Below are 16,942 nucleotides of genomic sequence, written 5' to 3'. Positions count from 1 at the left end.
AAAATATAGACATATAAAACATATAAACATATACAAAAGTGATAATATTTATCACCAGTCCATGCAAGCCTACCTATTCATTGGACCATTAATGGTTAGTATAGGTACAACACTGACAGTGGCGATCCTCAGTTAGTATCTGATATGCTGCAGTGTTACATGCACACAGTATATACCCAACCATACATATAAACACATACCTGTCCATCTAAATATACACATATAATTCATATTTTCATCACCAAAATGAGGTATCATCCATGTGAAAAGTGACACAAAATGAAATGAAATGAAAATCAAGATGTGCCATGGTCTTGTTTGGCAACATGACAAAACTTTTAGAGCCACTATCTGTTAGAGATACTGAATGATAAACTCAGATTCATAGGAATTACAGAATGAACTCCTCAATTTTGGTTTACGGGATGCTTGTTGTGAATGTTGGTGCTCTATTTTTGGCACTTGTCATGGTTGCCATATCTCTGACATGTGAGATAAGACTGGGATTAGATGTGACTGAGTCCATACAGTCTGAAAGCTTTAATAATAGCTTTCTAAATCCTATTTTCAGTGGTGCGGTTGGAAGGCCTCAGGCTCTCAGAACAAACCGTCAAGTACCAATTAATTAGGTTTAATTAGAGGAGCCAGTGAGATTACCTGATATCTTACCATCTGCTCCCCTCAAGGCAATTCTCCTCTAGCTAAGCTCAAATAGCAAAGACAAATATTTGAACAAACAAATGGGTTGTTATTTTGTAATATTGAGTGTATTGTCATTTTATTGGATTTTGTGTGTTGTGGGTGGTGGTCTTAAAATATTTAATTTGTAATTAGAGATATTCTACAATCTAAAATTGAATCTTCACCCAATCACACACACACATACACACCTGTACATTTTCTTATTGCGCTGTGTTTTACCATTTCCTGACAAGGCCCCTGGTCGCTGGCCCTGAGCCATGCTCACTTGCCAGAGCATGTGGTCTCCATGGCAGCCCATTGGGTTACACAGTAAACACCTCAAAGTAAATGAATGAACCTGTTTTAATCCAATAGGAATCCCTTTCTCAACTTTACCAGTCACATCCTGTTTCAGTCCATGGAACACCTAGTTCACAGTCATCATGAGTAATCTGAATTATCTTCTGTAGTTTTGGTGTTTTCGACTTACTCCAGATCATTTCGGTTCATGCAATTTTGGTTTAAATGTTTTTTCTTGTACACTGCACCCTGTGCCTATGCCTATAATCTAAAATAAAATGTTATTAGGGATTATCGTGGGGTCATGAGAGTTTGCTAATCCTGTTTTAATGTGTTTTGTGGATTTGGAAAAGGCCTACGGCCATGTTCCCTAAGGTTTCTTCTATGGGGTCGATGCTGCAAGCCATTCAGTCCCTTTACACTGTGAGTGAGAGCTGTGTTCGCATTATTGGCATTAAAGTAATAATCCACAACTTTTCCATATAAATAAATGTCCATTTTGCTGGTCTCGATTGCCAATTGATACCATACAATAGTGATTCAAGTCATAGCCAGTTCATGAAAGCTTTTACATTTGCTGTTGTAAACACCTATGAGCGGGTCCCTCTTTCCCGGGAAAAGTACTCCAGAGACAACAACAGCGGTTTTTGGAATAAATATAACAAGGTAGAAGAAATATAAAAAGTTGCAGTCTACATTGAGTGTCTTTTTTATGTTGGGCCAGTGTCTACGCCGAGTGCAAAACACCAAAGCAATAACTTCTTATCACCAAAAGTGTCGCCAAAATCAAGAAAAACAAGAATCTTGCGGATTTTGACTTTAAGTCAAGCTTGTTCAAGGTAGTGATGAGACTCCGACAAGGATGCACCTTGTCCCCTCTACTGTTTGTGATATTCCTTGACAGGATAACAAGGCGCAGCCAAGCTCTGGAGAGTGTCCAGTTCGGTAACATTAGGGTGGCATCTCTGCTGTTTGTGGATGATGATGTCCTTTTGGCATCATCGGACTGTGGTAGCTGATGTGCATTGAAGCGGTTTGCTGCTCAGTGTGACACAGTCGGGATGAGGGTCAGCACCTCCAAATCTGAGGCCGTGGTTCTCTCCCAGAAAAAAGTGTCTATGACTTCCAACAGATGTGTTCCACATAGTTTCTTATAATAGCAACAATAGACGCCACAGCAGGGTTTCCAACATGCATTCCATGAATAAATGAAGATGAAGGCCATTTACCTTGTTCAGTGGTTGATTGTAGTGTTGGCCTGGGCAGGTTGGTGGTAGCAGCATGAAGGTGTTGATTCAAAAGGATGATAATTTAATCTTATAAAAATAAGACCGTAATACTACAACAAATAGTGGTTGAAAAACTGTGTGCTGGCATCTTCCTGGCTACTTGCGACGCCATATTAATTACCCAGAGGTCCTTACAACCGTGACAGGTAAAGCCATTTCAAAATAAAAGCATCTTCTTAATGTTATCCATTACATAGATCAAATTTCCTGAATCCATTTTCTACCTGTCTATAAATTATATACATGAACTAAGACATCAACCAAACCACAGGCAAAAATAACCTTGCCAATGTTATCAAAATGGCTCCTACAATGGTTGTCCCATTCAGGTGAGGGTTGAGCTGCCCCAAGTGCAGGACATCAGGTATCTTGGAGTCTCATTCACAAGTGAGGGTAAAAGGGATCGGACTGTGATGGTGAAGAGGGAGCTGAGCCACAAAACAAACTCTTGATTCACTGGTTGATCTTTACTCTGACTCTCTCTTATAGTAGTGACTGAAAGAATGAGATCGCAGATGCAGCCAAAATGAGGTTTCTCCCCAAGATGGCTGACCTCGCTCTCTGTGACAGGGTGAGGAGCTCAGCGATCCAGGAGAACCTTGGAGTCGAGTCGCTGCTCCGCCACATTGAGAGGAGCCAGTTGAGGTGGTTTTTGGGCACCTGGTAAGGATGATCCCCTGGGTGCCTCCCTTTGGAGGTGTACCAGAGATGACCGACCCAGGACACACTGGAGGGACTACATCTCCCAGCTGTGAATCCCCCAGGAGGAGCTGGAGGACGTTGCTGGGGAAAAGGATGTCTGGGCTGCTCTGCTTACCCTGTTAACACTGCAACCCTGATTTAAATAAATGTCTAGAAAATGGATGGATGGATGGATGGATGGATGAATGGATGGATGGAATGGAAAATGTTAACATAAAACATTATTTGTCTGCAATATCACTGCCAGATTCATTAGACATGTTGGTACCATGAACACACACACACACACACAAAGAGAAAGCAGAGAGAAATTTTACACCTCATGTTGGTTATGCTCAAATATTAACGTATATCTCCCTTCGTGAATTTACGACAAATAAAATGAATAATTAATAAAACACACCAAAAGAGCTGACTGTAATGTGAACATGAAGACCTTAACTAGGCCTATATGATAAAGAATCTACAATGATTTTCTGGTCATACTCATAACCAAATGCCCTCTGCCTGCCATCTCAAATGAATGTCAAATCAATTTCTCAGTTCATTAGTTTGTGGGAGGTGGATTCAGGTTCCTGTGTGTCCTGTGTCGTCTGAGGTTTGCAGGCAAACAGCTGGTGGCCTGGTTCCTCAATGGAACACCGCCATCTTGTGGTTCGCTTGAGGCATGTTGTATATCTACTGAAAAATGCTGTAGGCCTACATTGTACATCTTAAGAGGGAAATTGAAGTTCACATTCACCATGGGCTGGGGACTCTAAATTTCCTGGGAGGCTGACAGGGTGAGAGCGAGACCTGCTGTTCTGAGTCCTCAGGCCAGGGATTCACACAGGGGGTAAAATATGGGACAGCCATTTTCATAAGTTATAAGTAGCCTGTGGCCCATATAGTGCCAGTTTCTGTCCTATAGGCTCAGAATATGCTTATTGCAGCCCCGGTGACCAGTCCATTAAATTATACTCATGCAGGATTATGCATAATGGATGATCAAGGTGGATAATAACTGGATGAGTCATTAATTAACCAGTCAGTTAATAAAATTGTGCTGTGGTCCATGTTCAGGTGCAATCTATAGGCTATATTCCTGTTTCTTATATGCAGGTTTCGGTCCAGATAATGAACATTTGGACCAGGTTTCTCAAGGCATTAGAGCTGAAGAATTTATAGCTTGTAGGTCAGTAAAATTCACTGAATCCAATGTAGGCCTATGTCTCCCATCAGGAATTTATGATCAATCTGTCAGGTGAAAATTGCATTGGGCCTATGCAATTACTAAATCAAACGTCCTGACAGTGCTGGAGAATGCTATTTCATCTCACATGGACTGTGTAGGGCAGCTCTCATGATGCTGCCAAGTAGCGCTGCGCTGCGTGTGAGAAATCAAAGCGCAGGCGTCGAGTCGGGAGGGAGCCTATCTTGCGCAGACTACTGTACATGGCCATTGATGCTGCTGGATAGATGTAGCCCTGATGTAAATAAGAATGGCGAGGGCAGTGGATCTAAAATGCTGCGTTATCTCAGCTTGACATCGGAACGTTTTACGCCACCGTCGGGAATTTGCAAAACGTGGGGTCGTTTTCTTGTTTTCGTCTGAATCTGCCTTGACAGCTCGCCTGATGGTTTTCATTTGACACAAGAGCCAAAGCAGACGGGCGGCTTCTTCTAATAAACACTCGGGAAAAACGGGTCATTACCATGACCTTAGTATCCTCCGCTAAAATAAAACCATCGGATTGCTTTTACGCAGCAGCCTTCTGCTTGCATTTTTTGCTTTGGATTTCGTGTGCCGTGTCCGGAGAGGAGGATCATCAGTTCAGCGTTGAGGTAAGATAAATGGCCTTCGCCGCTTATCATAAATGACCGTGCTCTCTCCTCCAGATCATCTGCCTCTGCGTGAAAAAAACAATATTGACTCTTTACGTTATCCTTGAGCATGCCACATAATTACCATAACGCATAACATGGAGACATTGTAAGCCTATCAGGACCGCACACGCGCCGAACGGCAAAAATATCGCGTATTCTTTATTTGTAAGGTGCAATGAAACAGAAGGATGCTCATTTGAGGTTATTACACTGCGGTGCATGAGCCGAACTGATCCAGCCCCCTGATCCCCAATGTACAACCCAGATATGATTGCACTTAGTCTATTTAAACGGTCACACTAGCCATATCATAATGTTTTCACTGAGATATGCTTCATGATAACCGTACTTTTTGGACAGGCCAGTAAAGTCACACTTGCTTATTTTTGGCGGCATCGTGGTGTTGCAGGAGATTAAACATCTGCAGACCCAAGTTGCATAATAGGATTTAATATCTTGTACCTTATTAATTGCTGTCATTTCCATCCTGGCCACAGGCACCCCTCCCATCACCCTGAAGAAATTAAATGGTGGAATTGACAGTCACACAGACTCTCACACACATCATTATTCAATTTCATGGCTCACTGAAATCTCTCTCTCAGATCTGCGCCTTTGAACAAACACAACACACAGGAAACACACCCACAGGAAAGAGAGAGAGCGAGGGAAAAAAAGGGATAAACAAGGCGTTTAGCTCAGCAGAAAGAGGGATAGAGGCAGAGGGGGGAGGGATGGAGAGAGGAGACAGCTAGTCGGATTAGCTAGCTGGAGCATCTCATAGTCTGTGTAATGATGGGAAGGCAGCTGGTTGGCGTGTGGACAGCTGCGGATGGCGTGGGCACCTCAGCGGCAGGCTCGGGTCTGACTGTGACCCCTGGACGATGCTCGGCCTCACCGCTCTCCTCCGAGTCGAGCTGCACTCTGGCTTTGTAGGGCAAGCACAGTCCTGCACAGGCAGCCAGCAGCAAGACACACACACACACACACACACACACACACTGAATAAGGTCACTGGGAGGGATGTGGATTCAAATGCTGAGGTGCAAATGGTTGTGCTGCTGTACAGAGAGCTTCTCAGCAAATACAAATGTAAACTGGCATTTGGACGTATACGGAAGAAAATACACACCCTTTATCCTCAAGTATGTATTGCACATACTGGAAATACAATTATACACTGCAATAGACAATCTACAGACAACCTATTGACATTTTTTACTAAGTATCTCATAAAAGCTTGGAACCACTTCATCCATGCAGTGATCTTATGTATAAATACATTCCACAGAAGCCCATTCTAAATGCAGTTTGGTTTCTGGTGATAATGAGAAATTGTTTGCATGATGGTTTCTATCAGTTAGTTGCTCCGCAGCCTCTTGTCAGATGCGGTATGAATGGAGCCCAGCCATATCTTTATCGCTATTTTATTGTGGGAGTGGCGGTGGCTTGGAGGTTGGAGAAATGGGCTTGTGACTGGAAGCTTGCCAGGTTGAATTCCTGGGAAGAACTGGGTGGGGAGAATCAATAAACAATACTCTCCCCTCCCTTAATAACTACCGTTCAGGTACCCTTGAGCAAGGTACTCTTGCTGCTCCAGTGGAGTTGCTTTTTGGGTAACAGAAGACTGTGGTTGTACTGGGCAGTTTCCCAGCTGTGAATGAGTTATGAATTCTGCAACACAGCATGTATGCTCAGTTTACTTTGCCTGGATGAAAATGGTTTTGTGCATGACCAAATCTATCTAATTCAGCACAAAGACTAACAAGTAATGACAAGGTATGAATGTGTCTGTTTTGAATGGAATCAACTGCGAAGCTTAAAAATCTCCCTCTCTATTATAACCTTTCACTTTTGACATATTGCACAGCTCAGTTTATACATGGTAATTGCAGACCAACCGACTGAATATCCCTTATTCACATTGTGACTTTTTAATTTAACCTTTAACATGAATTGCCATGTATTAAGCATTAATCTCTGGCCCAGATGATCTAAATCTTTCTCCTTCTCCCCCCTCACAGGAATGGCTACAGAGGTACGGCTACCTTCCCCACACAGACCCCAGAATGTCTGTCCTGCGCTCAGCCCAAACCATGCACTCAGCCATTGCTGCCATGCAGCGCGTCTACGGTCTCAATGTCACAGGGACACTGGATGAGAGAACCAAGGAGTGAGTATAGACGTGTGCTGTGGACGTGCTTATACACACATACACACACACACATACACACACACACACACAAGGCGAGGTGCAGTGTTTGCACAAATACATAGCGCACACGCTTTCACAAAGCCGTTGAAGTCACATGAATGTAAATCCTCAGCTCATTCAGTTAAAATGCAAAAGGGTCTGGCTATGAATATTTGAATGAATTAGAGGAGAACAGAAATAGAGATGTTTAGCACCTTGATTGAAATTCACCTGAATCAATTAACAACCCCGCCATCCTCAGTTGTGATGACACAACCTCTGGTGAAGGTCTTAACCCTTTTCCTTCTTCTCCATTCTGCATGATGATGCAGTGATATCACACTAAGGTGAGAATTCATGTTTTACATATATATATGTATTTATAGTATATGTATTGTGTGTGGTGTATTTGTGACATTTGGTTGTGGTATGAATGGGAACGTGTAACACTCCTGATTCCCTCTCAGCCCTCATTTCGGGTCCTGAGCTTACACTTGGTGTATATAAGTGACAGTGACAGTATTGTAGTGTGGAGTAGTTTAGCTGCACCACGCTCCCTCACTCTGCTGCTGTGATCCTGCAGCTCCTGTCAGGAAAAGAGCTACCTGGTTCACTTTAGTGCTTCATGTTGTGGCGTGGTGGAGAGAGCAGTGAAAAGTCCTTCAACGTTGGCTCGGTTGACGTTGGTCACCAACACCCTGTCCTCTTCTCTTCTCTTCTCTTCTCTTCTCTTCTCTTCTCTTCTCTTCTCTTCTCTTCTCTTCTCTTGTCTTCTCTTCTCTTCTCTTCTCCTCCTTCCTCTTGCCCTTCCTCTCACTCTCCAAGTTGGATGCAAAGGCCGCGGTGTGGCGTTCCAGACAAACTTAAGAGTGCTTCGAGGTCACGGAAGCGGAGATATGCGCTGACAGGACAGAAGTGGCAGCGAACACACATCACCTACAGGTGAGAGACGGGAGATAGTTGTCATAGCGACCATTTAGATCAGCAGTGCTTATTATAGGGCGCTGTGTTTGCCAGTGTATCCATTAATTTGCTGTGCTCGCCTCTCTCTCTCATCTCTTTCTCTATTACCACCTGGGATCACATGCTCTTTGTTGTCATAGAGACTGCACAAACACGTCACATATGAGGGGGCACGCACACACACACACACTCACACACATACACACACACTGACATCACACATACATTCCATTCAGGATTACATGAATAAAATCACCTTGCCCTTGTGTACATTACAGTGAATGTGTTTATTTAACGTATAAATAACTTGCTGGCAATATGGAGTCATGCAGTGTTTTTTAACCCTCTTCCAATTTTTCATTTATTCCTTCCTTTGCATATTTGTCAAAACAAACTGTTTCAGCTGAATAGCATGGAGAGGGAAGGCTTTCCTCTCGCTCATACAAATTGTCTGAAAATCCTGAGTGTAAATTGTCCGTAATCTCAGCAGAAATATTCAAATTCTCATCTTATCATGCCTGATTAAGCTCCAGCTTTTAATAGGTTCTGAGGAGGAACGATAAAAGGGTCTTTGGCACAACTGCAAATTGACAGGTTACAGCAGTAATAGACGATAACACTGTCAATTTATTCAAATCCTTCCTTCCTCCCCGAATTTGAATTGATGAGCCACCTCTCCTAATGGAATGTCAATCAGTGCTGAGCCAGTGCTGTTGCTGACTGCACTTTATTCATGAAAATGAGTGGAGAGAGAGAGGGAGAGAGAGAGAAGATTTCCCATTCCTCCCTGCCTGCCGGGGACTGATAACGACTGCTGTGTTAAAAGTTCAGTGAAAGCTGCCGGGCTTGAAATAGTTTTGTGAAGTACAACTTTTTTTAGTGTCTCCTCATTTTGAAAAAATAAAATGTTCACTCAGAATTAATGGGATAACGAGGCAAGGGGTTGAGATTTGGGAGTCTATCGCGGTGTGGTGTGTGTCTGTTTTATCTCCAGAGTGAAATTCTTTTTTTTTAGTCTTCCTGGATGCTTGGTTCCCACAGTAGTTTCAAATGACATGTATGCTATGATTGCTGGAAATTTAATGTATGGCATCATGCATAGTACAACTTGCAACAAATTTTCTGCATCATGATTCAGGAACCTTTTCCATAGGTTTACACGTTTGCTCTGCTCTTCCTGCAGCATAAAGAACGTCACACCAAAAGTGGGCGCTCGGGAGACCCACGATGCCATTCGGCGGGCGTTTGACGTGTGGCAGGGTGTGACTCCGCTGCGCTTTGAGGCCGTTCCGTACAGCGCCCTGGAGACTGGCAGGCGTGACGTGGACATCACCATCATCTTCGCTTCGGGTTTTCACGGTGACAGCTCCCCCTTCGACGGGGAGGGGGGATTCCTCGCCCACGCCTACTTCCCGGGCCCAGGGATAGGAGGGGACACACACTTTGACTCGGATGAACCCTGGACCCTAGGGAACCCCAACCATGATGGTAAGTGAAATGGAAGGAAGGTGGAAAGCTAGAGCCAGAGATGGAGAAAGTGGTGGTTGGGTGCGGGGTGGGGGTGGGTGGGGGGGAGGCAAGGAGTGACAAGGAGGCTATGAACCATGGGAGAGAGAAATGGGTAGGTTAGGGCTGGAAGAGGGAAGGGAAGAGGAGGAAATGATATTGCGGGAGCGAGGAAGGGAGGCTATGAACAACGAGATAGAGATTGGGGAAGAAATGAGAGAAGTGTTGTTTAAGGTAGAAAGTTGAGAAGAAAGAAAACAAATAAGAGGTTGCATAGGAGTGAGGAAAGGATAGAGAAACAGAGAAGTGCTTTGACTCGGCAAGATAGAAAATGGAAAGGCGAGGAAAAGAAGATAAGGACTGATGGAAAGCAAATAATGGAAATGCAGATGGCTGGGCAGCAGGGCAATATGACAGAGATGGCATCACAGGGCAGAGTATGAGGGACGCTTAACCAAAAACAAAGAATGCACAAATGTCTTTGATCGGTCTGTGCTCTGCAAAGAAGCATCACCCCATCTGTCAGGAGTTTTTATGTTTTTCTTCTGCATAATAAGCTCTTCAGATGACAGGATAGAAAACCCTGCTATTTTAAGACATTGGTTGCTGGCACATTATTATGGCTGAACTGTTTATCTTGAATTTGATAGCTCAGCGCAAGGTTTCAAGAGCGTTCTACATTAGAGCACCAGATAAATATCTACAACATTATTATGACAAAATGTAAACAGTATAATGCTTTAGCCTGTAATGTTTGTGTTAAATGTCTACTGACAGAACTCATCCCTGTACTTTGATGTATTATGCTATACTATATACTATACTATACTATACTATACTATACTACACCATGTTATGTTATGTTGCTATGTTATGTTATATGATTGTCATTTTATGCTATGTCATGTCATGTCTCTTGTGTTGTGTTATGTTATGTTATGTCATGTCTCATGCCATGTCATTGTGTCATTTTATGCTATGTTGTCATGTCATGTCATGTCATGTCATGTCATGTCATGTCATGTTATGTTATGTCATGTCTCATGCCATGTCATTGTGTCATTTTATGCCATGTAATGTCATGTCACGTCATGCCATGTCATGTCATGTCATGTCATGTCATGTCATGCTATGTTATGTTATGTTATGTTATGTTATGTTATGTTATGTTATGTTATGTTATGTTATGTTATGTCATGTCTCATGCCATGTCATTGTGTCATGTCATGTCATGTCATGTCATGTCATGTCATGTCATGCTATGCTATGCTATGCTATGTTATGTTATGTCTCATGCCATGTCATTGTGTCATTTTATGCTATGTTGTTGTGTCGTGTCGTGTTATGTTATGATACAGTGTGTTTTCTGCACTGTGTAGATAGCTGATTTATCACACCTCTATTTCCAATGGAGGAGTGTGGCTGCTGGCAGGCTGCAGCAGCCCAGAGAGGGAAATCAGATGCCTCTCTCAGCCCTGCATCCACAGGCACTTTAATTACCCTACCTGCAGGGCGCCAGGCTTGTCAGAGCACCACCGGGCTGCTTCGCTAATACCCATGTGCCATACACTTACATTCTATCCCCCCATTAGTGTGAGAGGGTTATAGTTGGCGAGTGTATGTTTTCAGACGCTTTTTGCCACCCATCAGCTCCCCTCCCCCTCTCTCTTTTGTTCTCACTCGCCAATGGTAATTGTCTCAGATTCCTGAGTCAAATTCATGTTCACCCTTGTCCAGTGTCCCATGGCTATCCATGTGGAGTGCAGAGGCTGTTTCTGAAAAGCCCCTGTCTCAGCTTATGTGTCTGGAACACTGTGCAGCCTTTAATGGGCTTTCACAGCGGTGTAATTGTAAATGTTGCATGTTGACATGTGCGCTAATGGTAGCTCAGGCCTGTCTCGTGGGAGTTCTTATGGGACACTTTTGGTTTGTTGGAAGAGGGCAGTTGTGTTAGATGAAGGGTGTGTGTGTGTGTGTGTGTGTGTGTGTGTGGGGGGGGGGGGTGTAACCTTTTAGCTGCTGGCAGAGGGTCAGTGGTTGTTCTGTGCAGTGCTGCTGGCAGGAGAGGATATCATGTTTTAAAGGGCAACAATCTCCCGGGGCCAACTTCAGTCACAAGCTGTACAGAAATGGTGTACTTCTTTCTGAATCGAGCTGACGCTAAGAGCTGAATGCTGGCCGTAGAATGACATTTTTATTTTTGAATTTGTGGGTGTGTTTGTGCATGAAGCTGAACTCAGGAGCATGCGTGCACTTGCGATAGGCCTACGTACGTACTTGTTCAGTTGGCCTTGTGTGAGTGTGTGCCATGCTTCGGTTTTAATTGTTCTCTATTGCCTTGGGCAGCAACGTGAGTATGTCCCTCTGTTCTCTGAGAGCTGTGGCTCCCATGGTGACTTATCTTCCCTTACCAAGCAAAAGAGAAATAATACCCGCATTCTAAAATTTGCTCGCAGTAATCTTTACTTACGCCATGTTGCACAAGAATAGGATAATGGGAGTAAGATTCAGTTTTTCCAGGACCTGAGATAAGGCTGGTTTGAGATGTGCCTACACTATGTTCTGTGTCCTTCCCATCTCTCAGACTGATTCCTGTCTGTCTGTAGGAAAACAAGAACACATGTTATAGCTAAATATCCGGTAAATCTGATTTCCATACAGATTTACTGTTTCCCAATTCAGTGTGTAAATAAAGGTTTCTATGTACGTTTGTGCTTGTCACTCTATGCCTGTTTGTGTTGATGAGTGTATGTATGCATGCATTTGTGTGTGTTTTCTTGTGTTCAGGTAAGCACATGGCTGTTTCATCTGTGTACATGTAAGTGGCACATGTAATCACATTAATTCTGGTTCACATGCTTGTACTGTATGTTTGCCCTGCATGTAGTGTGTTTTCCTCCTCGTCACTGCTGTCCTCTTCCCCTCACCAGGCAATGACCTGTTCTTGGTTGCGGTTCATGAGCTGGGCCACGCCCTCGGCCTGGAACACTCCAACGACCCCACTGCTATCATGGCTCCCTTCTACCAGTATATGGACACAGAGAACTTCAAACTACCTCACGATGACCTACTGGGCATTCAGAAAATCTATGGTAACCATCTACTTCACAAATTAATTTAGTCTGTATTTCAAAGAAGACATTATCCACTGAACAAAGCAACTTACCTCTTAATGCTTAGTGCAATGTCTTTGACTGATTTGTTTTGATCAATGTTTTCCTCTCCGTTTACTCGGCTACCGTAGCTGATGCGAGTTTCTTGTCTTCAGGTCCACCAGATCGAGCCCCCCAGCCTACCAGGCCCCCACCCACAGTCCCTCCTCCTCGCTTCCACCCTCCCTCAGACCCCCGCAAGCATGACCGCCAGGTCAAGCCCCACCGTCCTCCACAGGGGGCCAAGCCCTCCAACCCCAACTCCAAACCCAACATCTGCGATGGAGGCTTCAACACCCTGGCCATCCTCAGACAGGAGCTTTTCGTGTTCAAGGTACAGCAGATTCTGTTCACCTGGGTGCAAATCTGTCTGAATTTATCTGGGGAAGAGCAGAATGAAGATGATGATGATGATGATGATGATGATGATGATGATGATACGTCATTCTGTCTTGTCCGTTTCTATAGGACCAGTGGTTCTGGAGGGTACGGGACAACTCAGTCGTCCCTGGCTACCCCATGCAGATAAACTACTTCTGGAGAGGCTTGCCTTCCAAAATAGACGCCGTCTATGAAAACAGTGAAGGAAAGTTCGTCTTCTTCAAAGGTTAGAAAAGAAATGAAAGAAATTATTTCTTATTGACTGTTGTGATGGAGAGTGACGGTGACGTTTTCCTGCTAAACTGTGACAACCGTCATCTGAATGTGGATGTGCAATCTCTCTAAATCTTTTATTTGTAGGCAAATGGATGAATGAATGAACTGATGCAGGAGAACGGGTGACTGTGAGGTTGTTTTAGTTGTGTACAGTAACAGAACAGGCGAAGGTCCGGTACAGCCATCCGTCCATCAGGCAGATTAACATGACATCTGTCACCCAGCAGGATCAGAGAGTGCCTCATGCTTTATTTATTCACTCAGGGGGACTTAACTGTGTGTGTGTGTGCATGTGTGTATATATGTGTGTGAGAGATTGTGTGTGTGTGTTTAGCTACTTAGTGCAAGCACACCACTACTGTAGCTCCCCTCACTCTGCCTGAGGCACTTATGATCAAACTGAATTAAATGCAACAATAGCTTCAATAAAACACACAACAATGAGTCTCAGTGGAATTGCCTTCAGAGTATCATCTTGGTGTTTATTGTATTATAGATAACGCTGCATAGATTTTCTGCTGTGCATATGTTTTCTAAATTAGGTGATAAATCTAACCTTTGAAATTACATAAAAACAAAAAAATAGACTATCACCGGCAAAAAAAAACCCACACAGACCGCTTGAACGAACTCAGAGCCAGCAGTACTTTGTCTGTGCCAGCAGTGTAATTTTTGAGCTTCTATTTATGATGAGTTCTTTGTCCCAGAGCCACTTATCTCTGTGTGTGTGTGTGTGTGTGTGTGTGGGTGTGTGTGTGTGTGTGTGTGTGTGTGTGTGTGTGTGTGTGTTGTGTGTGTGTGTGTGTGTTAGGAAACCGTTTCTGGGTGTTCAAGGACACAACTCTCCAGCCTACCTACCCTCAGGACATCTCCCTGTTTGGGAGCGGCATGCCCACACAGAGCATCGAGACAGCCGTCTGGTGGGAGGATGTGGCCAAGACCTACTTCTTCAAAGGAGACAGGTCTGTGTGGAAAGGGATCATCACTACAGTATGTGTTCATTATTAAGTTAGGTCTTGTGATAAGCAATTGGAGAAGACTGGAATCTCTTAGGGCAAAAACAAATGCTATGTAGACCTTGGAAGGCTGAACCCTGTATTGACGAAGGTCTTTTATTTAGGCTGGTAAATCGACTCTGTATTACCAAGTTGTGGATTCATTCATTAAATATTTTTATTTTGGTTTTATCAGTGTGATTATGTTGAAGACTGTTAGGATTCATTTATTACTGTGCATATCATATAATATGGTTTTATCCAAGGTTGTACTTTGTGTACTCTAGTTGGAAGTGAGCTGACAAATTCATCCAGGAAGTCTTCCCAAACTAGAGAATCTGTTGTTTATGCATCTATGTGCATTGCAAGGGTCTTAGAGCTTGAGAATATGCCAATGTGACTCACATGTTTGTTCAGCTGTCATGATAAATCATATCCGAAGAGGTCAGGAGACCCTGTGGTGAGAGCTGACAAAACGCTTTGTCATGATACTGTCATCCCTCTGCCTGCTGTTGCACATCATGACAAACAGGACGTTCTGTCCATCGTCAAAAACACAATTTCATCTCTCTAGCGTCTGACAGTTTGGTGTTTGCTGGGATCCAAAACAAATGACAATGTGTAGCAGACCCCAAGATCTGTGTGTGAGCGCATGAGGAGGAGATCAATCACAACAACCCCCACAACAAATTTGCGCAGTACATCTCAACACAGTATGGTTGATTGATTGACCGCTTTTGCTAGTCATGTGAATGTGAAGTCAGTTGCTGTTCATTATGTGGTCAGATTGAGGGTGAAAAATGTTTTTGAAATGGATGAGTCTGGCCTCAAGGGGCCGGCAGCAGCTTGTACTCAATGGATGGGAGCTCGGTGCCAGTGATGTGTGTGTGTGTGTGTGTGTTTGCTTCTGATTATTTTGTGAATGGGTGTTAGGTCCTGTTCAGGGGAATGACCACACCAGACACTGAGGTGATCTGTCAGGAGGAGTTTGGTGCAGCAGTAAAAGCCGACAGCGACAGGAGTGGGAAGTCAAAATTGCCTTAGTATATAAGACCGACAAATACGAGGCAATCTTGTGCTTTAGTGCTGATGGATTTGGTGTTGGTGACCATGTCAGGTTGTTAGATAACTGAACGCTTATGAAACTGTGTATGCCTGTGTAGATGTGTCTCAGTGTGAATTGCCTCCTACATGGGATGAACCCAGATCAGCATACTGTAAAATTCCTGGATTGTGTGTGAAAAAAGGGGGGACTCTCCATACCTCTGTGTGACTGCGTTTTTGTTTGCCTCCATATTGACCGTAGTGTTTCTATCTAACCTGTCGTAGATACTGGAGGTACAATGAGGACATGAGGACCATGGACCCTGGTTATCCCAAACCCATCACTATCTGGAAGGGCATCCCTGACTCTCCACAGGGGGCTTTTGTGGATAAAGCCAACGGTACGCCTGCTTTATGTATTGTATGTACAACCAGTTAGCTAGGGCGGATCCTATCTGTCTCACATTCCTCACTTTTCACTCACCAACGGTGGCGGGATACCAGGCGCCAGTACAAGACTAGTGTCCTGATTTGATTACACTACTGTACTTAAAGTCCCCATGAAATTAACTCCCATTCATTTTACTTCCTGGAAAACAGAGTATCTTTCATGTTGACCTCATGCTGCAGTAGTAGGCGTAAATATACATTTCCAACCAATAAAACCATCAGATTTTTGAACAGCCCCGCCCCTCCTCACCCTTCCCATCAAATAAAACTGCCTTTCTCTTCCTGACTCATATTCCATTCTTTTAGGATTTTGAATGATCCCTCACTGCATTATGTCCCGCCCCAACATCCTGTTTCAACAAGAAATGCATTAAATCCAGGAAGTAAAGATGTCTGCAACTAATTGGAGAATCTTTGCCATTTGACCATAAATTAAATGTATATTAATGAATCTGTTGTATCCCACAATCCATCCATCCAGGCTTTACCTACTTCTACAAGGGAAAGGAGTACTGGAAGTTCAACAACCAGCTGCTGCGCGTGGAGCCCGGCTACCCCAGGTCCATCCTGAGGGACTTCATGGGCTGCGACGGTCTGCCTACCGACCCCGACTGGGACTGGAACCCCACGGTGGTGGAGGAGCGCCACTACGACAGCGGCGACGTGGACATCGTCATCAAACTGGACAGCGCGGGGGGCACGGAGAAGGCGGTGGCCATCGCTATCCCCTGCGTCCTGGCGCTGTGCATGATGGTCCTGCTCTACACCGTTTTCCAGTTCAGGAGGAAGAGCACGCAGCGCCACATACTGTACTGCAAGCGCTCCATGCAGGAGTGGGTGTGAGGGACGCACTGTATAGGGAGGGGTGTGGAGCTCTCATAGTGGTCTAGGTATTGCTTGAAGCCCTAAGTACAGTATACTGGAAGCACTGTAAAGGGTACAGTACATTAGGGTTGCCATGTTGGCAGATTTTAAAACTCTGTGTTCGAACCTAAGCTACAGTGAAGCAAAACGATCAATAGAGCTCAACTGAAGACAATGAGGGAGCTACGTCTCCTACGTCCAACTAATATGTATGTATCTGCTTTGACTTTTTTCTGTATCTTGGAATGAACTCAATTAAGTGAGACAGAGTTAAGCTGA

At 44.0% G+C, this 16,942-nt stretch overlaps 1 protein-coding gene across 1 annotated transcript; it reads left to right on the top strand.

Annotated features, from left to right (window-relative positions):
• Nucleotides 1–4,667: 4,667 nt before the first annotated feature.
• mmp16b (matrix metallopeptidase 16b (membrane-inserted)) lies at nt 4,668–16,642 on the top strand. The gene is made up of 10 exons (XM_071520455.1): nt 4,668–4,796; nt 6,863–7,011; nt 7,858–7,974; nt 9,179–9,483; nt 12,432–12,593; nt 12,770–12,987; nt 13,122–13,260; nt 14,122–14,272; nt 15,635–15,750; nt 16,281–16,642. Exons 1-10 carry the CDS (start codon nt 4,668–4,670, stop codon nt 16,640–16,642), a joined length of 1,848 nt encoding a protein of 615 aa, XP_071376556.1.
• The last annotated feature ends 300 nt before the right edge of the window (nt 16,643–16,942 follow it).

This window comes from Centroberyx affinis, unplaced genomic scaffold (assembly GCF_046629955.1).
Source record: "Centroberyx affinis isolate AG114_WGS23_722 - 3 ecotype Tasmania unplaced genomic scaffold, CSIRO-AGI_Caff_v1 ptg000066l_1, whole genome shotgun sequence".
NCBI classification, from domain to species: domain Eukaryota; kingdom Metazoa; phylum Chordata; class Actinopteri; order Beryciformes; family Berycidae; genus Centroberyx; species Centroberyx affinis.
Note: the sequence above shows the minus strand (reverse complement) of the source record. Positions and strands in the feature narration are given on the sequence as shown.